Source organism: Aulostomus chinensis, chromosome 14, assembly GCF_037954235.1.
Source record: "Aulostomus chinensis isolate RoL2024-O1b breed Wild chromosome 14, RoL_Achi_v1.0, whole genome shotgun sequence".
In the NCBI taxonomy this organism is placed as follows: domain Eukaryota; kingdom Metazoa; phylum Chordata; class Actinopteri; order Syngnathiformes; family Aulostomidae; genus Aulostomus; species Aulostomus chinensis.
Genome location: NC_141333.1, coordinates 8,023,161 through 8,049,938, shown reverse-complemented (window position 1 = coordinate 8,049,938; position 26,778 = coordinate 8,023,161). Strand labels below are relative to the sequence as shown.

The 26,778-nt window shown below is 40.5% G+C and overlaps 2 protein-coding genes across 8 annotated transcripts; one reads left to right on the top strand and one right to left on the bottom strand.

Annotated features, from left to right (window-relative positions):
- ptprc (protein tyrosine phosphatase receptor type C) lies at positions 1–17,814 on the top strand. Of its 6 annotated transcripts, none has more exons than XM_086223432.1 (31): positions 1–140; positions 223–332; positions 4,193–4,369; positions 4,479–4,598; positions 4,749–4,766; positions 4,865–5,131; positions 5,213–5,437; positions 5,531–5,647; positions 7,216–7,347; positions 7,424–7,579; positions 7,770–7,898; positions 8,370–8,575; positions 8,686–8,746; positions 8,835–8,943; positions 9,113–9,150; positions 9,438–9,547; positions 9,643–9,733; positions 10,328–10,404; positions 10,626–10,662; positions 10,994–11,091; positions 11,176–11,301; positions 11,505–11,662; positions 11,899–12,034; positions 13,142–13,291; positions 13,868–13,958; positions 14,040–14,179; positions 14,316–14,450; positions 14,847–14,963; positions 15,072–15,229; positions 15,765–15,900; positions 16,913–17,814. In XM_086223432.1, exons 2-31 carry the CDS (start codon positions 269–271, stop codon positions 17,195–17,197), a joined length of 3,864 nt encoding a protein of 1,287 aa, XP_086079558.1. In that variant the 5' UTR covers positions 1–140; positions 223–268; the 3' UTR covers positions 17,198–17,814. The 6 variants fall into 6 exon arrangements, with proteins under 6 accessions (XP_086079558.1, XP_086079556.1, XP_086079562.1 ...); XM_086223430.1 differs by having other exon boundaries at positions 4,746–4,766; positions 16,913–17,813; XM_086223431.1 differs by having other exon boundaries at positions 27–140; positions 220–332; positions 4,746–4,766; positions 16,913–17,813.
- abhd8b (abhydrolase domain containing 8b) lies at positions 17,501–26,778 on the bottom strand. Of its 2 annotated transcripts, XM_086223437.1 has the most exons (5): positions 26,473–26,778; positions 22,500–23,300; positions 21,873–22,043; positions 20,757–20,973; positions 17,502–19,787 (listed from the first exon to the last, which is right to left on the bottom strand). In XM_086223437.1, exons 2-5 carry the CDS (start codon positions 23,288–23,290, stop codon positions 19,503–19,505), a joined length of 1,464 nt encoding a protein of 487 aa, XP_086079563.1. In that variant the 5' UTR covers positions 23,291–23,300; positions 26,473–26,778; the 3' UTR covers positions 17,502–19,502. The 2 variants fall into 2 exon arrangements, with proteins under 2 accessions (XP_086079564.1, XP_086079563.1); XM_086223438.1 differs by lacking the exon at positions 26,473–26,778 and having other exon boundaries at positions 17,501–19,787; positions 22,500–23,296.

Here is a 26,778-nt window from a genome sequence, read left to right as displayed (position 1 = left end):
TTGAGCTTCCTGTCACGAAACATGAAGGTAAAGTCAAGCTCTACTGGTGTGACATCACTCCCTTGACTTGAAACCAGAGGCGAGGTTCAAGGTTTGGGGAACAAGTCCAGGAAACTGTGTCAACTGATAAGACCGAAAACGTATGTAGCTTAAAATAAGACTTATTTCTCTGTTAAAGTTGAATTCACGATCGGACAAACTCTGTTTGTTGGTCCCCAGCAGAACTCGACTGTATGTTGTGTTGCCGTACACAACCCAACTCCTGGACATGGCAGGTCTCTGTGGTCTCAAGATCCTGCCGCTCTTGGCTGGTGTCTTCTGTTTAGCCGGCTGTAAGTAACACATTTTATCGATTTTCACTATTTATCATTGTGTTTTACAAAGCTGTTAAAGTCATTAATTAGTAAAAACACATTTGTAAATTGTCCAAAGGTGAAATATTGACTAGATGTAGGTGATGAGGGCTTGTAATCTCAATCCTGAGCCGACGTTTTAGCAGTTGTTCACGAGAAATGCCTGGGATCGACTTTTACCCGCTTGAAAAATGTATCTTTTTTGAAAACTGGAAAAACATCACAAAACAAAATCATTTAAAGTAAAAACTGAGGGCAGAAATGACAAGTTCTGCGTATCATGCCTTTGAGTCGCTTCTCCGTTTGTGCTACTTTCTTAAACTTTCTAAATTCAAGAACACAAGACAGTACAGCTCACACTTGTGATGTGAGAAGCTAAAAAGTGACAGGTTTGTGAGGCCCTTTAGCGAAACAGTAAACTCTTATGTTCAATCAAAGGCTGCTGCTAATAAGAAGCCTCTCTATAAACATGTTCTTGCATTTAGTACAAAGTTATGGGAGTTTTTGCAATCATGTTTCTGTTCTGCTTTGACATTTTGTGTGTGCTCGTGTGTGTTTGTGTGTGTGTGTGTGTGTGTGTGTGTGTGTGTGTGTGTGTGTGTGTGTGTGTACACGCGTGCACTCATGTGTGTGTGTATATGTGCACGCGTACACTCATGTGTGTGTGCATGTGTGAGGAGGTTATTGTGTGTCTGAGATATGAGATGAGAGAAATTTTTTTTGGGGTGTGTCCCTTCAAGTTCTTCTTGACTTCAACTCTAGTGAGTGTGTGTGAGTGTGTGTGTGTGTGTGTGTGTGTGTGTGTGTGTGTGTGTGTGTGTCAGACCCACCTCAGTGCCTCCAGCATCACTCACAGTTCTGCTACTGTTCAACACATCAAACATGTTCTGCTATTTTCAGCATCTGAGCTGAAATAAACATTTCGCCTTTTATTTATTTAATTGTGTTTTCTTTCCCTTCACTCGGGGTCAGTTTCTTTATTGATTTAACACGTGGTAGGTTGGTCTCATGGTCGTACGTGGAGTCCCGTTCCTTCACGTCTTCATTTTGCCGCCATTATTCATCAGATATTAAACGGTACAAATATAATCTTGTTACTATGTCATTCATACTCCATATTGCAGATTCCCATTGGTGTTCGTATTCTTTTTGTGTTATTTATCCTAATTGCTAAAAATGAAACAAAACATCTAAGGATGAATTTGACGTGTTAAATAATCTTCGATGTCATGAATTGTTTTGGCCACCGTAATCATCGCATAATCCCCAAACTGTAAAGAAAATCAACTTTAGCGGTCGACAATAAAACTCCGTTTCATTGCTGTCCACATTCAGAACCATAATAGTGATTCAAAATACTGGGTTATCCGTGTAAAAAAAAAAATGCAAAGAATTTTTATTGTCATACCTGGAAAAAAAAGTTGCTCCTTCGTATTTTCTTTAGAAGTTTTACTCGCGCATTAAAAGTAGACCAGCTACTTGCCACAGTGCTGTACCTCACATTTGGTTTGTGTGGTTATTGTAGGACTTAACACATCGTTTTAAATGACACCTCCATACAAGGAAAAGTTTAGAGTGAATATTTATCTATAAATTTGAATTTACTTTTTTCTTTTTTTTTAATTCATGAACCAGATGTAAGTAATTTTGAAATTGAAATGTCTTCATAAAAAAACTGGCCCCTTCTTTTGGAAAGTACATACGGATGTATTTTTGTGCTTTGAGACTTTGCCTTGTATCCATATCCACTTCTCTTTGGACTTTGTCTTGTGTTGCTTATTATTTTCACGAGCTGACACTTCACGACCGACTTTTTAGGACAAAGCTAAACCGTCCACCTCTCTGTACTCAAACAATGTGATGTCCCGCGTGGGATGAAGATTTCTGAACTCAAGCTCCTGCGCGGTTGTTGAGCGCGATCAGAAACAAATTTGACCGCTTCCGTGTTCCATTCTGAGGTGCCTTCACTTCCTGAATGAGCAGTGTAGTGTTGTGTGGGGAGAGCACATTGACTCAGAGCAGAAGTAACTGACTTGAGTCCTAAAGAAAAAGAAAAGGGGGGGGGGGGCGTCTAAAATGAATAAGTTTGATGAGAGTCTGTCTGTCTGTCTGTGAGGAGATGAGATGAGAATGCTGAATGTTCGGTGAGAGCAGAGGCAGTAAAGTTTAGTTTCACTGTGTTTCGGTGAGTTAAAGTGATTCAGGATCAGGAGATATTTGATCTCTGATTGTCACTAGACCCCCCCCCCCCCCCCCCCCCCCCGGGACAAGTAGATTACTTCTCTTCAGCCATTTACATCTGTTTCCTTCCTCTACTTCTTTTGCTGTAATGTGTGAAGTAAACCATGAAAACGAAACTACAAAGACAATCACCGAGGACACCGTTCAAAGCTAATCTGGTTTATGTAAAAAAGAAAAAATTCAATTGAATAGAGATCCTGTTTTAATCGAGCAGATTTTAAACAAACCACAGATGATGTCCGGTTCAAAAATTAGGAGCGTGAACAAAACAAATTCACTTGAAACTAATTTCTAAAGTATACTGGTAGATGTAAGCACAAAGCAGGAAATAGTGGTTTGCTGTGTGAAATGGCAAGTGTGACACTTCTTTGCATTGTCATAGCAACCGCACAGCTCACAGAGAAAATATCCAGTTCCCTCTTTTTTTTTTCTCAAACTAAATCTAACAAGTCACCATTTGTATTTTTGTTCTTTTTTTTTTTTTTTACATGTATTCAAATTCTTAATTTGTATAAATATCTTTCTTGCATGATGCTAATATTTTTTTTTCTTATTTAATTCCAAGTCAAAACCCAGCAGGTGAGTGACAATTAAAAAAATATATATATATATAAAACGATATTGTAAATGAAATATTTCTGTGCCAAACTCTCTCATCACTTCAGCACCAGAAGCAGCATCGTCCAAAGGGTTAAATAACTTGAATTGATAAGACGTCAGCTGAGTTTCCCTCCTTTTACGTCATTTGTCCACATTTCAATGACTTGTCTCAACTAGGATTTGAAATGCATGTCAGGAGCTACATCTCCAAATTTAACTCTTCGTGTAAACAGGAAGCAACATTATAAACGTGCATGTCAGAGAGGGAGAGAGTCAATTCAGTCAGGAATGACTTTCACACTTCTTTTTTCCTTCTTTTGTCTGAATGTATGCTCATATTTTTTCACCATAGACTCCCATGTTAGGCGAGATAAAGATTTCTTGAGGGAAAATTTAAATGGGATTTATTTTAACTTCCCGTATTTCCCAGGTTTTTTTTTTTTTTTAAAACCATGAACAATTAATTTTGTATTTCTGTGTTCAACAGTCTTCTGTCTCAGTGATAGGAGTTTTGTCCATGAGTTGCATTTCTGAGTTGAAGAGCTCTCTCTCCGCTTGTCTCATTCCATAAAACGAAGCAGCTGAACCCCTCTCTGCAGATTGGGCTCAGCAATGTTATTCATTTGTATGAAAATCCGTACGTATCTGCAGCTGATACAACGGATTCAGCTGTGGAGAAGTTTATGGTGGGTTTAAGGGAATGAGGTAAGTCCAAATAAACAAGGAAGTATTTGAGATCTCTAACAAGGAATACAACCAAATATCTGCTCCATTCTTCTTGCCTTCAACCTTGTTACCGTACAAAGTAGCGGTTTATTTCACCCAAGTGCAGCTTGTGTCAATGAGATAGATTTGAAGAAAGATTATAGTTTATTTGAGTATTAGGAAACATCTTCATTGGTGGTTAAACAAAGTGTCCAACCTGATCCTCCATGTTCTGTTTTTGTCGTGTCACACCGCTCACCTGCACGCGCGCACCACCACCTCGTCATCTTCAGTAGTCAGCCCTTCTCCCAACTCAACTCTTCCACACACCATGACTACCTCTGTCATGCAAGAAGTTAACCCCACAGTTCCACTCAGCATGTCAACCTCCACTTCCTCCTCCTCCTCTTCCTCCTCCTCCTCTTCCTTCACCTCCTCAGTTCAGGCAATCAAATCCACAACAGAGTCTGGTAAAGTACTTGACGTAAGATGCCTCTGAAATGGCAGTTCAGCTTCTTATCGGACTGTTGCGAAATGGAAATATGTCTGAGGCTGTGGCCTTCATGTTTTCCTCTCCAGCCAGTACTACGCCTGGCGTCACCGAAGCTCCTTCAAACAGTGGGCCAACTCAGGCCCTCAGCGACCACGCGACACCCACCATCACACAGGCCATCCGCACTGCGAATACTACCAGCAAAGGTAACGATAACAGCAAAGGTTGGAATCGTCCCTTTTGCATCAGATTGTCGTGTAAATGATTATAGCCTCTTGCATGGTTTACAAGCCCTTGTTGTACCTGTGGATGTGGTTTGGTAATGTTTTCTTGTATCTTTTTGTCATCTCCAGCAGCCCCTGTTCCTGTCAAATGTATGTATCAGTTTCAGAATTCATTTATTTTTTTCCGCTTAGGAAACTCAAAGCTGCTTGCTTTTACCGAGAGTTGTTTTTTTTTTTTTCTTGTACAGGTTCCTACACCGTCACACCTGAGAAATCTGGTTTCACGTTCAACATCACAAACTCCATCAGTGGCGAATACAAAATAACAATGAAGGGAAATGGCCAAAATTATATGAGTGCGAGTAAAAACTTCTCGGCCAACACAGTTCCTGAGTACCCTCACCTGAAGCCCTGTACTGAATACGGGCATGAGGTTACATTTCTTGATGCTGATAACAATGGAACACCCTGTAGCTCCAGCAGCAATGAAAATGGGACCGTGAAAATGGAAATGAGTGAGTAAGCTATTATATGGCGTGGTATTTGCTCGTAGAAAGGTGTGTGAGACATATTTGTACATCACTTGTGTTTTTCAGGTAAAGACATTATCGACGTCGGCAGTTGCAAACCCGGATATCTTTGTTATTCTACTGCCTGGAACATCAGCTCTTTGCTCACAGCATCAAATAACGCAGCGGTACAGAAGTGTGGCAACGATCTGTGTGTCAAACTCAATATAAACGACTATTGCATGGATTTGCTTACAACCTTCAAAGACTGTGCCAACAACACCATGAGCATCTCCACACCAATCACGTTTGGTATGTACAGTGACTCCTCCCGGGTTTCCAACCTTTGTCATGCAGACCTGTTTTAATGATTTTTTTTTTAATATGTCCGATTATCTCTTTCAGCAACTTTTTTAAATCCAGCAGAAATACAACCGCGGGTTTCCAATAAATATCCAGTCAAAATTAGTGAAACGTTACCACCGAAGTGCACCGATCTCACCATTGATTACCAATGTTACGGTAAGTAGGGGGGGGGGGGAAGGAAATACATTTTTTTGACAAGAAAACTGTGATTATGAAAATCTTCCGGTTCCATTAAGGCATTTGTCAGATGGCCTCAAATATATTTTACCAAAATCTTGAAGTGCCCTTACGGAAGGAAGGTCACGCTTAGAAAAATATCATTGATAGATTTAATTACTCATCTAATACAAAACATTTTGGCCATTGTGCTTTCATCAGTGCGTATAAATTAATGTTCTTCAGTCGGCAGGAATATTGTCAGTAGAACCACCTGAGCAACCAAAGTCAGATTTTAAAATGTGTTCTACTTATTCATCCTTCTAGGTAAACATTTGACCCCGACTTATTCTAATTCTATATTATTCTCTACTTTGATTTTATTTCAATATGCACATCCTTATTTCTTTTTATATTTATTATTGTATTTATTATTCATAATTCAATTATTTTAATCCCATGTCCTCTTTTAACAGCCATTTATGTCAAATTTTTAGTTTTTTTTTTTTTTACTCAACTATATCTCGTAAGGCATTTTTTTTCCATCCATCGTCCACCGTCGTCTTCCGCTTATTCCTTACTAGTAAGGGTCGTGGGGGGGCTGCAGCCTATCCCAGCAGCCTTCAGGCGAGAGGCGGGGTTCACCCTGGACAGGTCACCAGTCCATCGCAGGGCCAACACATAGAGACAGACAACCATTCACAGTCACAGTCACACCTACAGTCAATTTAGAGTATCAATCAGCCTCGTCCCCTCTTGATGTCTTTGGACTGTGGGAGGAAGCTGGAGTATCAGAGAGAACCCACACAGGAACAGGGAGAACATGCAGACTCCACACAGAAAGATCCTGTGCTCAAGCCGGGACTTGAACCTGGAACCTTCTTGCTGTGAGGAGACAGTGCAGACCACTGCACCACCGTGCAGCAGGCATTTTTTCATTCATCAATATTTATTAATTTCCTGACTTTGGTGTTTAGTCAGTGAATTTAACTTTTCCTCAGTTCCTGTTACAACTGAATCTGTTCGGAAGTCGCCTGCTGAAAAAGTAGTTGCCTAAGTCATTTTTTTCCAGATTGTTGAGAAAACACACACAAAAAACTGGAGACAAAGCAACATAAGGAGTTGATTTAGGCTAAAACTAATAATTTTTGTCAAAAAAATGGCCGGCAATTATTTTAAGAAGGTGACGATATGTTTTTTGTATATCATTTATTCTGCAAAGCACTCTGCGTTACATTATGTTTATTATGAAAGGTACCACACTCGTAAAGTCTGATAGAAATAAGGAGCATGTTCAGATGTACACTGATGAGGCAGACCTGCTGCAAGTGATGATTTTTCTGAATGAGAGCCTTTTTTCATAAAATGATCATGAGCATCAAAAATGAGGCACCAGGTCATCAGAGGCAGTGGAACCTCATTACACTCAAATAAAGGAAGAAGAATCAGTTCTAAATAGAATATTTATTTTTGCTTTGAGCCCGTTTAAATTCAAGGTTAAGTTGTTCCTAGCCAGGGACAGGAACACTCGTCCGGTGGTGAACACTGGGATCTTTCTGTCTCTTCAGAGAACAACGGTCGCCAAGGAGCCACGAGCGTGTCGGACCTGAAGGCTTTCACATCCTACAACTGCACTGGTCTTGTCAAGGACCTCAACAACAACACAAAGACCATAACTGTAGATGTCAACACTCACTGTAGTAGGTACCTTGTATCCCGTCGCATCCTGAGATTTAACACCAGGTCACTGTTAACACCTCCGATCTGCTCCAACAGACGTTGAAATACGTCAACGCGAAGATCCCAGACCAACCAACAGCTCCCTTGGATTCAAATGGACAACCGTCAGTACCGACTGTAATGTAACAGATGAACTGACATATAACTGCATGTGCCATGAGGAAGGAAAAAGTACCAGCCATGAGTACAAATGTGAGTACAAAGGAGGGGGACTTTACCGTAGTTTCTCTTTTCCTCTTTGCTAATATTTGATCATTTATTATATAATATATATCAAAGTGTTACTTTGCAGAGAGATCGTACAGTCGTCCGTGTTATTATCGGCACTGAACCCATCAGTCCTCAAGTTGTTAAGTCAAACCTGACTCCTCTGATTCTCCAGCTAAGAATGTCACTGAGTGTGAAGTTTCTGGACTGAATCCATACATGGACTACACCTGTACCATCCAAGTCCTGTACGACGGCAGAGAAGTGCATAAAAAAACTCTTTATGAAAAAACCAGTACCGGAAGTAAGTGACTGTTTTTTTATCATACAAAAAAAAAAAAAATCCTTTTTGACTATCAATTTGTCAAGATTATGGTTTACATGTATTATTGAATATCGGGATATAATGAGCCAGTAAAAGTGAGTATTTTTCTGAAAGAGCAGCAGAACTGTGACAAAATCTGGGGGGACAGTTGTTGTTCAGCTAAGTTTATTTAGTATATTGATAAGAAAACTGGTACATAAAACACAGTGCATAGTGGTATCATAGTTATACTTGTGTTTTGTTCGACAGATTCTCAAAGTGTAACTAAATACGTGTAAAAAAAAACAATTGTACGAAATTGATAATTGAATTTCACACATGGCCATATTTTTAAAAATCCTTAAAAAATTTTTTAAATCAATTATTAATATCATTATGTTTATTTATTTATTTTTTCATCCAAAAAAAAAAAAAAAAAGGAAACTGTGTCCTTTGTTTTCCATCTTACAGGACCAGGAGATATCACCAACCTGAGGATCAAGTTATCGGAGCATAATAGGATTGAAGTGACCTGTGACGCTCCTCAATCCTTTAATGGACCAAAAGAGGAAATACATGCAAAACTTCATAATGATGGTGGCACTCTGGCGAAGCAAAGCTCAGACTGTTCCTTTGATTTCAAAGACCTCTATTATTTGACAACTTATAAACTGGAGGTCTGTCTACTTTTTGATTCAACGACATTATTACGTTTATTCCTGAGATTTATGTGAGCGCCATAGTTCCCGTTAGATGTGTGTGTTTTGCGTGTGTGTTGCCTTCTCAGGTGTTTGCCTCCAACGGTGACTTCAAGAGTGACATCAAGACGCAAACGGTTGACACGCTTTGTACGTGGCCTCTTTGTTCATGTCGATGTAAACGTCTCCTTCAGGAAGTCTCCTCTGATATTCTTCTCTCATAACCGCCATTTTGCAGACAACGATAAAGTTGTTATTGGTGTCCTGGTCTTCTTCATCATCCTCACGTCTGTGGCCCTGCTTCTGGTCGTCTACAAGATCTACGTGCTGAGACGCGTTAAGTCTCGGTGAGAAACACTTTACCTGTTTTATTAACATGATTCTTTTTACAAATATTTTGTCATGGAAACATGAAAATCATCACTGTAATGAATCTCTCTATAGATCATTTTTATTCCATAGGTTTCCGTACAAAAATATATATTTTAAAATGAACATTGACTACTTCCTTTGCAGAGACCAGAGTGAAAACATGATGCTCATTCACAAACCAAGTGAGTAGATATTAGCAGCAGACTTTCCTCAACAAGGCGCTTGATTAAGTAATTAATTATTTAATTTGACTTTTCAATTATTAATTTTATGTAGCAGCTAAATTTGCCAGCGTTAACTGAGAACAATCCTCAAATTAAATCCTGATCAAAGAAGTTTACATTACAGTGCTGTCACTGTAACTAAATTAACTTACTGCAATGATGTCAAATACTGCAACCATTTAAAGCGAGAAATGGCAGTTTTCCTGTTTGTATTTAAAGTGTTTCTCTCTGGTCTGCTGTTGTAGGCGATGAAGAAAACCTGCTTCCTGTGGAGCCCATCGCCGCAGACGTCTTGCTGGAAACCTACAAAAGGAAGTGGGCTGACGAGGGACGGCTTTTTCTGGAGGAGTTTCAGGTCTGTTTAAATTCTTTCTGGGAGGGTTAGGTTTTGTTTGAAGGTGTAAAGTGGAAGGAGAGATAATGGATATTTTTTTTCTGTAATGTTTGCAGAGCATCCCCAGAATTTTCTCCAGGTATCCTATGAAAGAGGCCAAAAAAAACTGCAATGGTTCAAAGAACCGCTACCTGGATATTCTGCCCTGTGAGTCTGTCTTCTGTCTGTTTCACAGCATGTGACCGTCTTTAGACAAAAGCGCCCATCAGATATGCATGCTGATTTTTTTGAGCATATGAATCTCTATTTATGTTCAAATTATAAGATAGATTAATCTTACTTCCATGTACTAATCCTTACCTATGGCCCATGCTGCACTCCACCTCCAAGTTTGGTGTTATTTACATAACCCTGCTGTAAGAGAGACACTATAACTGAGCCAGCTACCTCAAAATATCAAAACTCTTGTGATGAAGCATCTTAAAAACACGATACAAAAACAGTTGAACTGCAGTTGTTCCTTCCCTGGGTTCAGACTCTTCACTTATAACATCCATAACTTTTACAAACCAGTCACAAAACCTCCTTGGTGAAGGTATTAAAAGGTAGTATTGGTTTAAAAACTGTTTGTGAAGCAAATTTGCAGTAAATTTGTATATATCACTTGCCGCGATATCTGTGGGCATTCGTCTGGGTATTAAACTCCATGAAGGCTCACAGATAAGCATGAACTTACTCTCCCATCCACTCGGTGTGGTTAAAATTAATGTGGGTCTTCGTATTTTTTTCACCTTCAAACAGATGATTACAACCGAGTTCAGCTGACGACAGGAAACGGAGAGGCAGGATGTGACTACATCAATGCCAGCTTCATTGACGTATGGAACACAACCAGATCATTATATGACTATTGTTGATGAGATACTGGCACTGTACGAGGAATAAGAAGAGCATAATCACCTTTATTCAAATATATAAATACAAAATGGTAGCATTTTGTCCGATTTATGCATCCTTTTGTTCTAATTAGATGCAAAATTCATGACCTCGTTCTGGTAAAACACACCTCACTTACCATGATTTGTTTTCAAATGTGCAGGGCTTCAAGGAATCCAAGAAGTACATTGCAGCCCAAGGTAAAGGACTTGTTTTTGCCTGCTAGAATTGCACCGTCAGGGAAGGCTAACCAGCCAAATGTCGGGGCCTCACAGAAAAATTTGAACAAGGGGCTTTATCGACACATTTGGTGACAACTATATATCTCCTAATATATCCCATAAAAGGCACTGATGCTTTAGGATGTAAAATTTTATGTTTGAATGCAACCATTTCTTTCCCTGTTTGGGGGGGGCGGGGGGGGGGGGGGGCGCTCAATTTGCTTCTTTGCCTGGGGCCCTCAGGGTCTAGGATCAGCCCTGGCACTATGATTCTTAACAATTAGTGTACATACTTTTGTGTGTGTTAAAGGGCCAAAGGAGGAGACTGTGACAGATTTCTGGAGGATGGTGTGGGAGCAGCAGTCCTCCATCATTGTCATGGTAACACGCTGTGAAGAGGGAAATAGGGTAAGAGCTGTGGGTTAATTTTGGTATTTTGTTGACTCTTTGTTGCTGGTTTGTCACTCATGAGCGTCTCACGCTGTGTCTCAGGTCAAGTGTGCCCAGTACTGGCCGTCTACTGATCGCCAGACGGAAATCTTTGAGGAGTTTGTAGTCAAGTTAAACTCAGAGGATCAGTGCCCTGACTACACCATCCGCCATCTCACCCTGATGAATGTGAGTCTCCATCAAACCAGCAAATAGAATCGCGCAAATGTGTGTTATTGCTGCAGACCCTTAACAAATAAAATTAAAATATGCTCAATTAAATATTCATCTGTTTGTTGTGTGTGTGTGTGTGTGTGTGTGTGTGTGTGTGTGTGTGTGTGTGTGTGTGTGTGTGTGTGTGTGTGTGTTTTAACCATCTCATGTCTTTCTAGAAGAGAGAGAAGAACTCAGAGAGGGAAGTGACCCACATCCAGTTCATGAGTTGGCCGGACCACGGCGTCCCGGGGGAGCCCCACCTGCTCCTGAGGCTGAGAAGGCGTGTCAATGCTTTTAAAAACTTTTTCAGTGGCCCCATTGTCATCCATTGCAGGTACTTTGTGGAGTCATCTTGTGTGATTAAAACAGAACACATCAGTTTGCATTTTGTTGGATGTTTATATTAAATCAAAACAGCCCCATTTATGTAGCTTTATCTTTGAAAAGAAATGACTGAAAGGTTCTCCTGACAATGACTCCTGAGGCTATTCTTCACTCTAGTGTGTCTCTCAAGTTCATCTTTAGATGCCGTTCATTTTCATGTGATCAGATTGTTTTTCTCATGTGTAGTGCGGGAGTGGGCCGGACCGGTACCTACATCGGCATCGATGCCATGATGGAGGGTCTGGAGACTGAAAACAGAGTTGACATCTATGGCTACGTGGTCAGACTCCGCAGGCAAAGATGTCTGATGGTTCAAGTCGAGGTAAGATGTTTATTTAAATGAATATTTTGTGCCGATGTGATTGTTGAGCTCGAGTATGTTGAAACTCGTGTGACTCATATTTGTCAGAGATCTTACACTCATAAAGGAAAGAAAGCAGACACGAACATAAAGCAGGCAAATAGACCAGTTGGACAAGGGTACAGGTTTTAATGGTCTCAGTACAGGTATCCACAGCAACAAAAGACACAACTGAATTCATAACCAAAATCACCTATTATAGATGATATAATGGTGATTGTCTGTAGATCTCACGGGGGGGGGGGGGGGGGGGCGATTCCAGCACTAAGGAGCCACAATCTCTTCCTTTTTAAGTCCGTTATCACCCTACACTGACCATGCAGAGCTCAATGGGTGACGACCAGGAGTCTGCAATGGGAGCAGACTCACATGAATTTATGAATTAAAAATCAAATCATCACTTCCCATTGGAATTGTGTTCTTTTTTTATTTTCAAATTTCAAAGTGGTTTTTGATATGAAAAACTGTAAACTTGGCTGTAACAGTTTTTGTGTACAGTTTTGAAAAAGGAAGAATTGTGCTGCCATAACACAACGCCTGTTGTATGGTCAAATCTATACAATATTGAATGAGGGCAACATGATGGTGTTGTGGGTTTCAGTCTGCTCAGCATCCTCCCACATACCAGAAAAATGCAAGTGAGGTTAAATGGAGACTCTAAAATTGCCTGAGGGTGTGAATGGTCTCCATGGCGACCTGTTGCCCCTCACACAATATCTGTGACCATGCGAAGGATGAGAAGTATAAATCATTATTTCCAGAAACTGCGTAGAGACCTGACATGATGGCAGCTCGATGTCTCTGTTTACGCTCTCCAGCGCCTCTTAGAGGAGAGAAGCAGATATGGCGTTGTGTTGTATTGGGTATATGATCACGAACAGTATTCTTGGATATATTAATGTGTATATATAATGACTGCACAACATTTCAAGGATGCTACTTCTTTCTATGATACTGATGATGATACAGCACATGTACAGATTTGGCGGTGCAGTATTTGTGTATTTGTTGTGTCATCTGCTATGTATTCAGATAATACTGCTTACTTACTTTTGTGGTCACACACAGGCCCAGTACATCCTGATTCACCAGGCGCTGCTGGAGTACAACCAGTTTGGAGAGACAGAGATATCTCTGCCTGAGCTCCACAGCAGTCTGAGCATGCTCAAACAGAAAAACGCTGGCAACGAGCCTTCTTTACTGGAGGAGGAGTTTGAGGTATCTTATTGTTTTAAATTAAATTTAATTATTATTATTATTATTATTATTATTATTGTAGACTGTACTGCAATCAAAGGGATTATGTGAGACATCATAGCTCCTCACGCTAACACTTCTAAGATGATAATGATGATAGTGTTATTTTTTCTTTCTGGAGAATTTTAAAACTCCACAGCAAATAAGCACTCTGGTACAATTATTAATAGTCAGTAGTCATAGTAGTAGTAGTAGTAAAAAGTAGTTTTTTGTTTATAGAGAGATATCACAATAATTAGGCCAAAAACTATCACCCATTTAGTTATTTTGAGGTCATGAGATATAAATTGTTCCCTTAGTTTAATATAAAATGACATATAATATAAAATGAAGTTTTATCTTGTGAACATAAATGAAAGTAAGAGGGAACATTTTATGTTGTGGCTTCAAAAAAGGAATCGCTTTTTTCAATATATGCCCACCAAAAAAATGTAAAAAATGTTTAAAAAAAAAAACTTGAATGTCCTGAATCCATCCTCTTATTAAATAATAAAGATTATTAATTATTTAATGACGAAATGTTGTCTTGTAATGCAGAGACTACCCAGTTTTAAGAACTGGAGGACGTTCAACTCAGGGATCTCTGAAGAAAACAAGAAGAGGAACCGCTGCTCATCCATCATCCCATGTAAACACCAGGCCAGCACGTTACCGCTCCTACAGCAGTGCAGTTTACATCCGCCTTAACTCTCGTGTGTGTCACCCTCAGACGACATCAACAGAGTGCTGCTGAAGCTAAATGAGGGAAACAGTCGTGATAGCAACTATTACAACAATGGGGAGGAGGAGGATTCGTCTGATGACGAGGACGAGGCGACTACTAAATACATCAACGCTTCCCACATCAACGTATGTTCGTTGACTCAGCTAAACCTGCCTGTAACCTGCCAGTGAAATGTTCAAGCAGGTTTAATGACTGTTTGATTTGATTTGTTTGGGTGGTGTGCAGCCGTTGATGTGGGTTTTTTTTTTCTTGCCTCCACAGGGCTACTGGGGCCCACGTGCCTTCATCATGGCACAGACGCCGCTGCCAGACACCATCGCTGACTTCTGGTTGATGGTTCACCAGAAGAAAGCTTCCACTATCGTCGCGCTGTCAGATGGTCATGACGAAGAAAAGGTGCTTACAGTGTCGTGCGTGTTCTCCAGATACACACATCATGTCATAGGTTTAATCTCGGGAAACATATGTGTTTTAAGATCTGATGCAACGTCCTCAGTTTGAAGTGTTTATTGATTTTTTTTAATTCTTTCATGAGTAAAAGAGGAAAGGCAAGCCATTTTATGTAAAACTTCAACATGAAAGATTTTTTTTTGTTTTGATTCCATGTTTCTATCTGCTAAAAAGGCCAAGTGATACAGATTTTATTGGGATTTTGCAGTTTTATCAAGGATTTTGCAGTGTTTCCAAAAATATAACGTCAATTTTTGGAAATTAAACGATCTTACATGTTTGTATGATTATGAATATGATTGTGAATATTTTCTGTTTTGTGTATCATCTTTTTTTTCACAGGAGTTTGTCTACTGGGATAAAGAGAAGAAAATATTCGGGGAAGTTGAGGTGGAGGTGGAGAGCACCAACGCCTCCCCAGCGTTCATCACTCGCAACATGCTGATCCGCCACGTTAAGGTAACACAACAACTACCTGCATTCAGTGTTCATGTCTTTTAGCAGGGTCGGCCGTATTTATGAGGGGATTTTCATCATCACAATGTGACACGACACTTGTGTCAACAGAGGAAAGATAGTCAGGCGGTGAAACATGTCCAGTTCCTGAAGTGGGTGGACAGAGAACTTCCAGAGAACCCACAGGACCTGACGGACGTTATTAAAGACATCAAAAGCAGCCACGGTGGCAGTTTACAGAGAGCCGTGCCCGTGGTGGTCCACTGCAAGTAAGAGAGAATGCTCCCTGCTCCACTGCGGAACGTTGCATGATGATATTATTGGATCACATGACCTTGGAGTCCCCAACTTTACATCAACATGACTTGCAAAAAATATTTTTAGGCCTGAACTAAAGCTTCCCCAGAAGAAAAATCTCTTGAAAATATCAGTAGTAATTAATATAGTATAGTAATAATTTAATAATGATACCTAGAATTCATTACTGATCCCCAATGATACTTTTTTTTTTAACTTTACTTTTTCTGTGATAACCAATCCAGTAACTTTTTACAATAGAAATATTATCGACATTAAACCAGAGCTGCCCCTGTCTGTTATTGTCTCTGTCTCTCAAAAGTACTGGGCTCACATGTACTTTAAATGTCCTACTAAACATTACTGCACATCGCCTGGACTGTGATGGCCTCTCATTTACTGACATTTGGCACAGATCGATAATTTAGGGAATGACTGAGTTATATTAACCGTGTGCATGTGTGTGTGTGCGTGTGCGTGTGCGTGTGCGTGTGTGTGTGTCCTCAGTGATGGTTCCTCCCGTTCAGGGATTTTCTGTGCGCTCTGGAACCTGCTGGACAGCGCTGAGACTGAGAAGCAGGTGGATGTTTTCCAGGCGGTTAAAACCATTCGCAAGGAGCGCCAGGGTCTGATCTCTAGCCTGGTAAGAATGAAGAGATGTGTCTAACTTCCAACAGCTCTTATCATGGACCCTAACCCCCCAGACTGGGTCATGTGGCTCTCAGAAGTTTTCTGTTGGTGAATTTCACCCAGTCATGTTAGGTTTATATCTGCTGTTTTCTACCATAACGACACTTCCTGCCATGATTCTGTAATATTCTGCAGCCAATCATAAGAAAATGATGTTTGCCAAATCCAAAAGAAAGACAACCATATAACCAGACCAAAAAATAAATACATTTGTGTATTGTTTATGGATAAGAGGAAATGAAAACACTGAAATGGTCCATTAAATCAATGTAAACTCGTTTTTTCACATGTAATATTTTTAATCATGCGCTGGTAAAAACGATGTTGTGACTTAACGGATCCATCTCTTTGAAATGTCTGGTGAAGCAAATTCTTAAATTTAGTGGCAATGTCTCTAAAAAGGATCAGAAAAATGACTGGTAGCTTACCTTAGTTTGACATCTTTTACAAAGTTAGGCCCCCAGAAAAAAAAAGAAGTTGGAAACACTGATCTAGTAAGTAGGTTTAATGACCCGATTTTTTTCTTTAGTATTCACTAAAAAAAAAGTGAAACCCATTGTGAAAGTGAATGAAATAATTTTAAAATTTAAACAGAACTAAAAATAAATATTAATTTAATAAATATTATAATTATGATGTATTATTTAATAAATATCATTATGTTTAATTCCATACTTTCTTATTATTGTATTTATACATATATTTTGTATTTTTTTTCAAGAATGGACTTTTCCACATTTACTCTCCTTCAGTTTGAATGGTGTGAAACATTTTATCCTTCCTCTTCAGTTCCCCCTCGTTCTTATAAGGATTTTTTTCAAATAATTGAATCTACATTTCTATTTTTGGCGCTTTATGGTGAAAATGTGAACAAATCCATTGAAATATAAAGTCTACTCATAGGGACCCATAAGATTGCAGTGCGTCCTTACGTTTCCACTGAAACCAGCTTTTATTTGTGTCAGAACCAGTACCAGTTCTTATATGATGCTTTGGAGGGCATCTACCCTGTCCAGAACGGGGACGTGAGAGCAGCACAGGCCCCTGACGCAGACAATGTCCAGGTGGTGGATGAAACCCAGGCAGCAGAGACGCCGGCCAGCACTACCAGCAACAACCAGCAGGGGGGAGCAGAGAGTGATGGAGTGAAAGGAGACAAAAAAGAAGAGCCTGAAATGTCCAGCAGTCCCACAGAGATGAGGACCCCAGAGGACCCCAGCAACGACTCCACTGTCCCCCTGGAGGTCTGACCAGTATCTGCTGGTGCCTTTTACGTTTAGGGAAGAGTGCTTTAATTGAATGCTTTCTTTTAGATAACATGAATGTATAAACATTGTAAAGCTCTGTATTGTTTTTTTTTTTTTTTTAAAGGGTCAAATTTTAATTTCAATTCCCAAAGAAGTGATTAAAGCTAAGTTATAAATAGATTTAAGCAGAAGTGTGGATGCAGCAAGGTTTACTAGAAATGCTATTATCAAACTATGAGGCCTTTGATTTACAGTCTTCAGGTCTATGATGTCATTGGTCTTCAGGTCGCTCTTCAAGTTTTAATATACATACGTTGTTTGGTTGCATCCCACATTTACTGCATGTTGAAATTTGTGTTGTTTTTTTTTATGTATGGACATATTAACTAAAATAATTGTTAATACAGTCTACATTTCTATCTGGTACATCTAAATATTTCATTTTTTTTATGTGACACTGCAACATTGAATTAAATAAGACTTAAAAGAGAGGCTGTGCGGAGTACATCTAATTCTAATTTTTGTTTTTCATCGTTAATTAACTTTGTCAGGCTGAATTTACCAATACCATAAATATCACCTTTTGGTCTGTGTGTACTACTATCATTAGTACAATGGTTACTAATCGTCAGTTCAGTCTTAATGGTGAAATAAATCATCACAATTCAGTGGCAAGATTGTAATATATATCAGACATAACTCCTGATATTACTCCATTATTTACTCAATAAAATGAACATTTTTTTTATATCAGTGAAATAGCTGGAATCATACGAAAGGCAAAAACTTACAAAACTTAAGACACATATATGAGATATAAAAATGGACAATTTCCTCTAACACAGGACAAAACATACCAACAAAACAACCATGTCATTTCTTCTCCACAAGATTAGCTTTTGTCAGCTGTGGCATCCCTCAGATTATTTTCTTTTGCTGGGTGATTGTGACAGTTTTTAAATCTCTAAATATCCATGACAAACACAAGTATGAAAAAGGAACTGTCTCTATATGAACACGAATGACAAAGCTGCACTTATCCTCATTTCTATCGCATTGGAGGCTGAGAGAAGGTTTGCTTCAGCATGATCACCACGTCAGATAACGTGAACACACGCACGCACATCAATGCAGTGGTCCGTTAACAGATAGTTTTCTTTTGCGTCCACCTGCCCTGTCGTCATGCAGCACAGATGTCCCCAGTAAGCTGTCAAAGAGTTGAATAGATCTAAATTTTTCTGATGCAGGAAATGTGTTGGGTGATGACAGTCGAGCCGACTCAGAAACTCTATTTTTTACACGTCTTCCCCTCTTCTCTTGCAGAAGTGGGTAGAATGTTGAAATAATCTTAATTGCCTACGGACACTAGAGCAGGAAATAGAAAAAAATGCCTCCAAACTACTAGGAGATTGTCATTAGCAAACATGCTATTGTACTAGCACATGGCTGGATAGCAAAATTGAATACTTTTCAGATGCAGGAGAGGTAGTTTCCTTTATCAGATGCATCTCAACACGATATCAACATCTCATCTTGCACTGCTGATTCATGCATCATCTTAGGTCGCGTAGCTTTAAGTCCCTGCTGAGCCTCAAGCATTGCTAAAATTATTTTTACGCACTTGATTGTGCAAACATTTCAACAACTAATTTACTTCCCGTCTGTCACTGTCAGTAGAAGTTTCACACTTTAATCACTCATAAAGTGGCTTTGCATGGTTTAATGTGAAATACTACAACCAATAACATTGGGCATTGGGGAGAAATGTTACAGGAAATGTGTACAACTCAAGCAAAAAAAAAAAAAAAAATGGCCACATTAATACAGTAAGATGTTCAATCCCCCACTCCAAAAAAGGAATATTAATTAAAACTAGGTATGGTTTCATTCAAACCAATGAGTTTGCTTTGCTTAGACATGGCAAACTTTTTTTATGAGGCAGCCTTTTTATCCTTGCAAGTTCTATTTGACCGTCCTCTGTTCGGTGTGGCAGCACCGCCTCGCCCTCATGGCTCCATCTCTAGCATCAGGACCACTCGTCACCACCTCAAGGCACAACCGCTCCTCCTGTACAGACAAGGAACTCCTTGCTTAGGGGCTCCTCTTCTTCTGGCCCTTACTTCCATACGCATCCCTTTCAGTTTGATCGAACTCAACACTGCATCCCAACTTCACAACTTCACCTGAACCACTTCGGCTCATCAACTGGTTCCACAGCTCAACCCAGCTCAGTTCACTGGGAGCACATGGACACCTGTGATATACCAGCGGAAGCTCCGGCTTTCATCCCAGTCAGCTTAATCTCCTGTCATTTTTTGACCATCGTGTCCAGCTTGGTCTCTGCACTGCTGTTGGATGAGGTTTGCCTGGCGGTTGCAGGTCGGCTCTTGGCAGGGTCAGGCGTAGCCTTGCTATTGTCAGACTGAGCCTTGGCGGTCTCTGGACGTGTTTTGGATTCTTTCTTTGGTGGTGGAGCGGTAACAGGCTCCCAGAGGAAAAACTCATGCAGGAGTGTGTTGACAGCCTCTGGACATTCCATCATGACCATGTGACTGCCGTCCTCCAGGACCTTCAGGAAGGCCATTAGGAGGATCTGAAGGAAAACAAAAAAAGTTACATTTGGAAGTTGCCAACTCAACACTTCCTCTTTAGATTTGGTGCCAAAGTACCAGTCTGGTTCCAGAGCTCTGAGTCACTGCTCACATCAAAGTCAGATTTTCAGGTGGCTAGAGAATCATGTAGAGGAAGGAAATTAAGTAAATGCAATCAAATCATGCCCCCCCCCCCACTGAAAAAAGGAAAACTGTTTTCCTCCTACATTCACTTATAACAATATATGACCCTGCAAAATGGTCTCTGTGAAAAGTTTAATGGTAGAAAACTTCCCAGCAGGAAAAAAATCTTATAATCAAAAGCAGAATATTTTGATTTGTGTTCATTTTAAATGCAGTAAAATGTATTAGTAAATGTATCAGTGCAGACATGCAGCCTCTATAATTGCAGAAGGAGTTGAGTTCCTAAAAGGGCATAATTTGGGACTCATTCCTTTTCTTCCATTTAGTGAGTCTACACAGCGACCCCTGAAGCTTAGGTTGCATAATTTAAATCTCTTAACTACAATTTGTTCATAATAGATTTCTTACCTTCCAGAGAGCTTTTATTTTTAAATAAATTCATAATGGTGAGGGTATAAAATATTTGTCATACTTCCTTTACAAATTTAACGTGACGAGGAGGATTTCGTTAATATCTAGCAGGGAAGAAAAAACATATGAGACTTTTTTTTTAAGGGTGTTAAGAAAAACTGACTCTGGAAATATAATTTTCATCTTCACTCCAGAAGATGTGACCTTAATGCCTTAAAAGAGGATCAACCAGAAGGCAGAAAAGAGAACTACGGTCCAAAGTCCCATTAGACACAGGATTATTCTCCAAATGATTTAATATATGAAATATAGAAGAATATGGGAATTCAGGGCCATCTGGTTTTTCTAGGGTAAGTACATTTTTTTGCTCCACAGTATGAGATGACTTGATGATTTTCCCAGTTTGGATTGCCTACCTCTGCCATTCGCTGGTCCTCTTCGACTGGGACAAACTTGTCATGCATGCCGTGAACCAGCAGGATGGGCACTGTGAGCTCAGCGTGGTAGACCTCGTCCCCCTCAGGCCAGTACTGCCCGCTCATCATGGCGCGCAACACAAAAGATGACACATTGAAGGCGTTGTTCTCTTTCAGCAGCTGCTTCTCTTTTGCACCCTGCTGAGCAAAACCTGCCCTGTGTGGTTTTGTGTGTGTGTGTGTGTGTGTGTGTGTGTGTGTGTATGTGTGTGTGCGTGTGTGTGTGTGTGTGTGTGGTGGGGGGGGGGGGACATAAAAGAATGATTGGTTATATGAAATAAAGGCACACACTGAGCCCTGCAGGTAGAAAAGGTGCAACAGATGGATGTCAGATTCAACTTTTGTACTGCTGGAGTCACTTCAGTAGCTCTTCTGGCTACAGCAGTTAAGTTGACTCACTTTTTTCATTATTGCTGCCTGGAAGAGGAAAAACTACCATAAACCTCATTTATATAAAACATTGTGGAGGAAGAACCATTACATTTGAGGGTAGATAGTGACTCCAAACCTGAAAGTGATATAACGGACTGGATTGTTCATATAAAATAGGATTTTAAAAAAAGATTTGTGTTGTTTTTTTTTTTAATGAAAACTGAAATGGGCTGCACGGTGGTGCAGTGGTCAGCACTGTGGCCTCACAGCAAGAAGGTTCCAGGTTCGAGTCCCGGCTCAGGCACGGGATCTTTCTGTGTGGAGTTTGCATGTTCTCTGCGTGGGTTCTCTCCAGGTACTCCGGCTTCCTCCCACAGTCCAAAAACATGCAATTGGGGATGAGGCTGATTGATACTCTAAATTGACCGTAGGTATGAATGTGAGTGTGAATGGTTGTTTGTCTCTCATGTTGGCCCTGCGATGGAGTGGCGACCTGTCCAGGGTGAACCCTGCCTCTCGCCCGTTGACGCTGGGATAGGCTCCAGCCCCCCCGCGACCCTTAATGTGTAGGAATAAGCGGAAGATGACGATGGATGGATGGAAAACTGAAATCTAGTTTGATAAATTCCTCTCTCTATTTTCACCACCATTAGCAAAAGTGAATTTTTCTCTCTTCTGTCTTACTTGAGGAAGCTCCAGGCCAGCAGCGGTGAGAGGCAGTGGAGCACGCATGTAGGCAGGTTGAAGATGGAGCAGAGGCTGGGCTCCAGCGCTGTGGGACCACCTCCATTTATCATCACCATCTTGTGGATCTGATCTGGATACTCGTGGGCCAGGAACGTACAGAACGACACACTAGGCAAGCAGAACAGAATCCTGGTTACACACAGCACGCTGGAAGAACAGGTGCTGTTATTTTTTTTGTGGATTTTTTTTTTTTTGTATTCTCAATTTAATGAGAAAATACCAACGCAAAAACAAACTCTGATCGCAGTAAAAACAACAGTAAGGCTGCAAAGAATACAGAAAGAGAGCTGGAGGTAATTAGAATTTTCTGTTATTTTCTTTCTGGTGATTTTCTTTCCTGCATACAATCTTTATGAGGCTTATCAGAAGCTGAGAAAACTGCATATCACAGCCTCTCAGAGCCCAGTTAAAAATCCCCCAAAAATGTTGAATTTACATTAACCAAAAAAAAAAATAACTTCACTGGGCTTTAACCCGCATGAATGGTGATGAAAATTGATATTTGATTTGATTTCTCTTTCAGTTTGAAGGTGTCTTATCCAAGGGTTGTGCTCTTAAATTTACCCATAAGAATGTCCTATGAGAATATTCCTCTTGCGTGCATATCTCTTGAAGACAAGTCGTATATCCTCAGCCAAGGCGTAGAATGTGTATGCTGCTGCTATCTGAGGTGATGAGCTGGCGCCGTGTCCCGCCAGGTCCGGGGCGATCACCTCGTAGCCCAGCCGAGAGAAGAAATCCAACTGGCTTCCCCAGATATCCAGAGAGCCTCCCACACCATGGATGAAGAACAGAGCAACATCTGGATGCGTTCCTCGACAGGCAGATATCCTCCTCTCACAGTCAATCACTACGGTGCGTTTGGGTTTCCGCCTGCGCCTGTGCTGGGACTGGTCAGGCTGCCCAGAAGCAGACGCTTCTCCTGCAGCTCCAGTTTCAGAAGCCTGGTCTTTTCCTGCTGTGACAGAGTCCAACCTGGCGTCAGGGATGCTGACAGGCCGTGGGGAGTTGCCACTATCTGTCAGTTCCACCTCCACAGTGCAGTTGGCTTCTGTCTCTCCATTCTGGCAGTTTTTCAGCTCTGCACTCGCTCTGTCACCCAAGTTCTCGATGAAAAGCTGTCCATTACGATATACCGTGATCTTTCTTTTGCAACTGACACTTCCACCCTGTCCTGTGGGTTCCTCCTCCACCGGCCGGTCAGGGATTACATGTCGAATCCGTAACACACGGCCTGGTTTCACCTCTACAAACTCGTAGCCATCAGCAGCTTCTGAGGTCTCTACAGGAACCACCACGTTGGCTGACTTGGAGGGTAGGCAGCAGAGAACTCCCTCCATGAAGCTGGTCAGCATGGCTGCCAGTCTAAAGGGGACAAAACACACTTACAACAGCTCACAAACACGCATCAACAAGACCAAAGAAACTTCCCTGCACATGATCAGTGATGTCAAAGGCACACAGACACGCGAATGTGCAAAACACAGAGAAAAAAACTGAAGCCTAACAATTTAGTGGAGCCTCATAAATAAATTATTGTTCCTTATGCTTCAGTTTTCTTCTGCCATTTGAAGCCCTCCTGACTGGATTTTCTGAGGGCTGTTTGTCATTTATATGACACTTTCAGTGTAAACTAAAAATACTCAATTATAAAAAAACAAAATAATAATAATCAGAATTGTGATTATGATTATGATTATCATGTATTCGAGCCAAGGCTGCGGAAACGAGGAATTTCTGTTATGCCAGTGCTCCTCGCTGTAACACAGAACTTTGACAAACACGGCACCTTCAAAAGAGAGGTAACCAAGTTGTTGTTGTTGTTGTTGTTGTCTTTGAAATCTGGCATCTAATTACAACTTAAACCCCGTCAGTCAGACGTAATTGAGCAGCATCTTCCCTCAGCGCAGCCTTGGGAGGTATTAATAGACAGGGACAGTAATAGCTGAGAGTTAAAGCTGCCCGCTATGTGATAACTCTGCACAGGCCCACCCGGCTTTCCTGTCAGGTGCGACCAAACGGCGTTCTTTGAACCGTTATTGATAAAGTTTAGTAGCAGTAGTTGACAGTAAGTAGGTACATTAGTATTCTTTCAAATTTCTGTATATTAGATCAAATTCAAGAACCACAAAGTACTCCCTCCCCCTCTCCAAAAAACCTGGTAATATTTGCATTTTCATGAGAAAGCAAGCTGATGCGTGCACTGTGATGCAAATATCACTTCCAGCTTCCAGTAGGTGGTGCTAGAGAACACTTATTAAGTATTATGTTGCTCTTCATCGTGTTTGGACAACACTAACTTCGAGGTAAATCAGAGGCTGTTTGCTAAGTCAGGCTTACTTCCTGTAACCACTAGGTGGCACTGTGACTTTATTTCTGCTTGTAGATGTCTTCAGACCAGGACTCTCTCCAAACCTGTCAAGTTTGGAAAAGATTTGACCATGTGGAGTCAAGTTTCTACAATTTGGTGTTCAGTATTGAAATTGTTTTTTTTAATGGTATCCTCGACATCATCCTGCAGGCAGACAGACACAGAAAAAATCACCTCCTCAGCAGAGTTACCAGTGAAAATGTTGTATCATTTGTCAAACCCACCTCTACGTCCCATCAGTCAAATAACATCTTGGTAATCGATGACACCGCTATGGATAACACAGGCTGACTTTAGTTGCAGTTGATTACCAGCCATGGCAACAGCAGTACAGCCAAACAGGGTCTACAAGCCTCTGCTGGTGGCATTATCCTCCCTTCCTGTTGCTCTCCTCCCTACTAGAGGGGATTATACTTTCTAAGTCCACACAACACAATCTGTCTCTCTGTCTTGATGAAAACAGTGACACTGGATGGCAACAATCCACCTTCCACCCTGCGTCTTTTTCTATACTTGCAACTCATCAGTTGCTGCTTTCATTTAGGGATTATGGACACAATGTAATAGAGCATTCCTGCTTCGCTGGCTGTTCTCACGGCCTTTCTGCTTATACTTGCACATCCAGCAAACAGCAGTGGTGTACAGTGTTGTGTGTCTATCGATTAGAGTAGGCAGAGCAGGTTATTTTAATATTACCGGGGGTAATTGTAATATTATCCTTGTATCAAAAGGAAATCAACATCCAGGAACAAGATAATCCATCAACAACCCTTCGTAAAGTACACCTTTTTCAGTCAAAGAATAGGATCAGGCAAACTGACACCAAACACAGAATTTCAGGGCGCAATAAAATTCAAGCGTGACTTCTGAAATGCTTTGCAGAAACAAAACCAATGTGTGAATGATAATTTGCCTGATATAAGGGTCTTTTTGGTTTGTTTAGGTATTTTGCTTTGCTGGTATTATTTCTTTTGGTTATTCATTACCCCTTTTTGTACCACGTAAACAAAGAAATTTGCATTGTAAAAACTACCATCACATTTATAAAAGTCTATCAGCTCTTCATCTTTGACTGAGGACAATTTTAATCATAACTTTAACTTTCTCTTACATCATCAGATACATAATAAACATCAGCAACTGACGTACTGTAAGTGAATGCCATCTCTTCTTTTGTTGATAGGCTGATGTTTGGTTGTGAGGTGATTATTGGCTAATGACTGATATGTGGTCAATAAATAAGTGCAGTCAGTCAGATATGACCTATTTTTAACATGGTTAGGTCAGGTAAACATCATGGTTGTAATGACAAAAACAAAACCCCAACACAGGTGACACAAAATCAACAGCCGTCTCTCTCAGGTGTACGGTACACACTCCCTTCAGCAATCACACGGTAGCCTAATACACCAATAGAACAGCTTTCTCCACTCAGTTGACAGCTTCCATTGCTCTCTCCAGCTCCTAGCACAGATGTTTCTTTTCTTCCTCTCATGTGATTTACATAATTATTATGACCACTAGATGGCGTCTGTCACTAGACTGAAAATCAGTTGTTTTCACTGGATGTGTTTCAACCTTACCTGTTCCTTCTTCTGGAAAGGACAGTCTGAGCAGAAATGATGTCAGTGGGGCAAACAGCTGCCCCCCCCCCCCCCCCACACACACACACACACACACACTGCAGCCTCCCTGGGTTTTAAAACTACTACTTAGACTAAAAGATCCAACCTTAAAAGCAACCTTGACTCTGAGTCACAGGCCAAAGGTATTTGACACAAACATGCCAATTGCCTGATAATTGAAGCTTATATATATATATATATATATATATATATATATATATATATATATATATATATATATATATATATATATTGCTCTCTCTTCTACAAATTCAGTCCTAAGGTGCAGAGGACTCACATAAGCAGGTGGACACTGCATATTTACAGAGTTTTCGCAACACGTCAGACTTTAAACAAACTCTACACCCGGTCAATAAAACCTCAACCTTTTCTCTCGAATCAGGCGACAACTTGGACAACTCCCTCATGAAATACTACGCTTGTCTTGAACGACTTGCTGAGCAACTTCACATGTAGCCTTGTTATAAACAATCTAAACCCAAGACAAAAAAAAAATGCATGCCAGTAAACAAAAACATACCTTTATAGTTCCGAAACTCAGAGCGAAATATGATCAGATTGATGTGGTTTGAAGCATGGAGGAAGTCGGAGAGCTATAATCTGTTGTAGTCAATCCAATAATCTAATTTATCTCTTGTCCTGTCCTCCTCATGGCGGCCAGTGTCAGCCAACTAGCGGCGCATCTTCCTGCGGCTCACAACCTCCAAATATCTGCATATCATGGAGCTCCAGTGCTCTTCAGAGACAAATATTAAGGACGAACCGGATCTCATCCTGTTGTCAGGGTGTTCTTACTCCATCAATTTGAAGCGTCTGGTCCACTAAT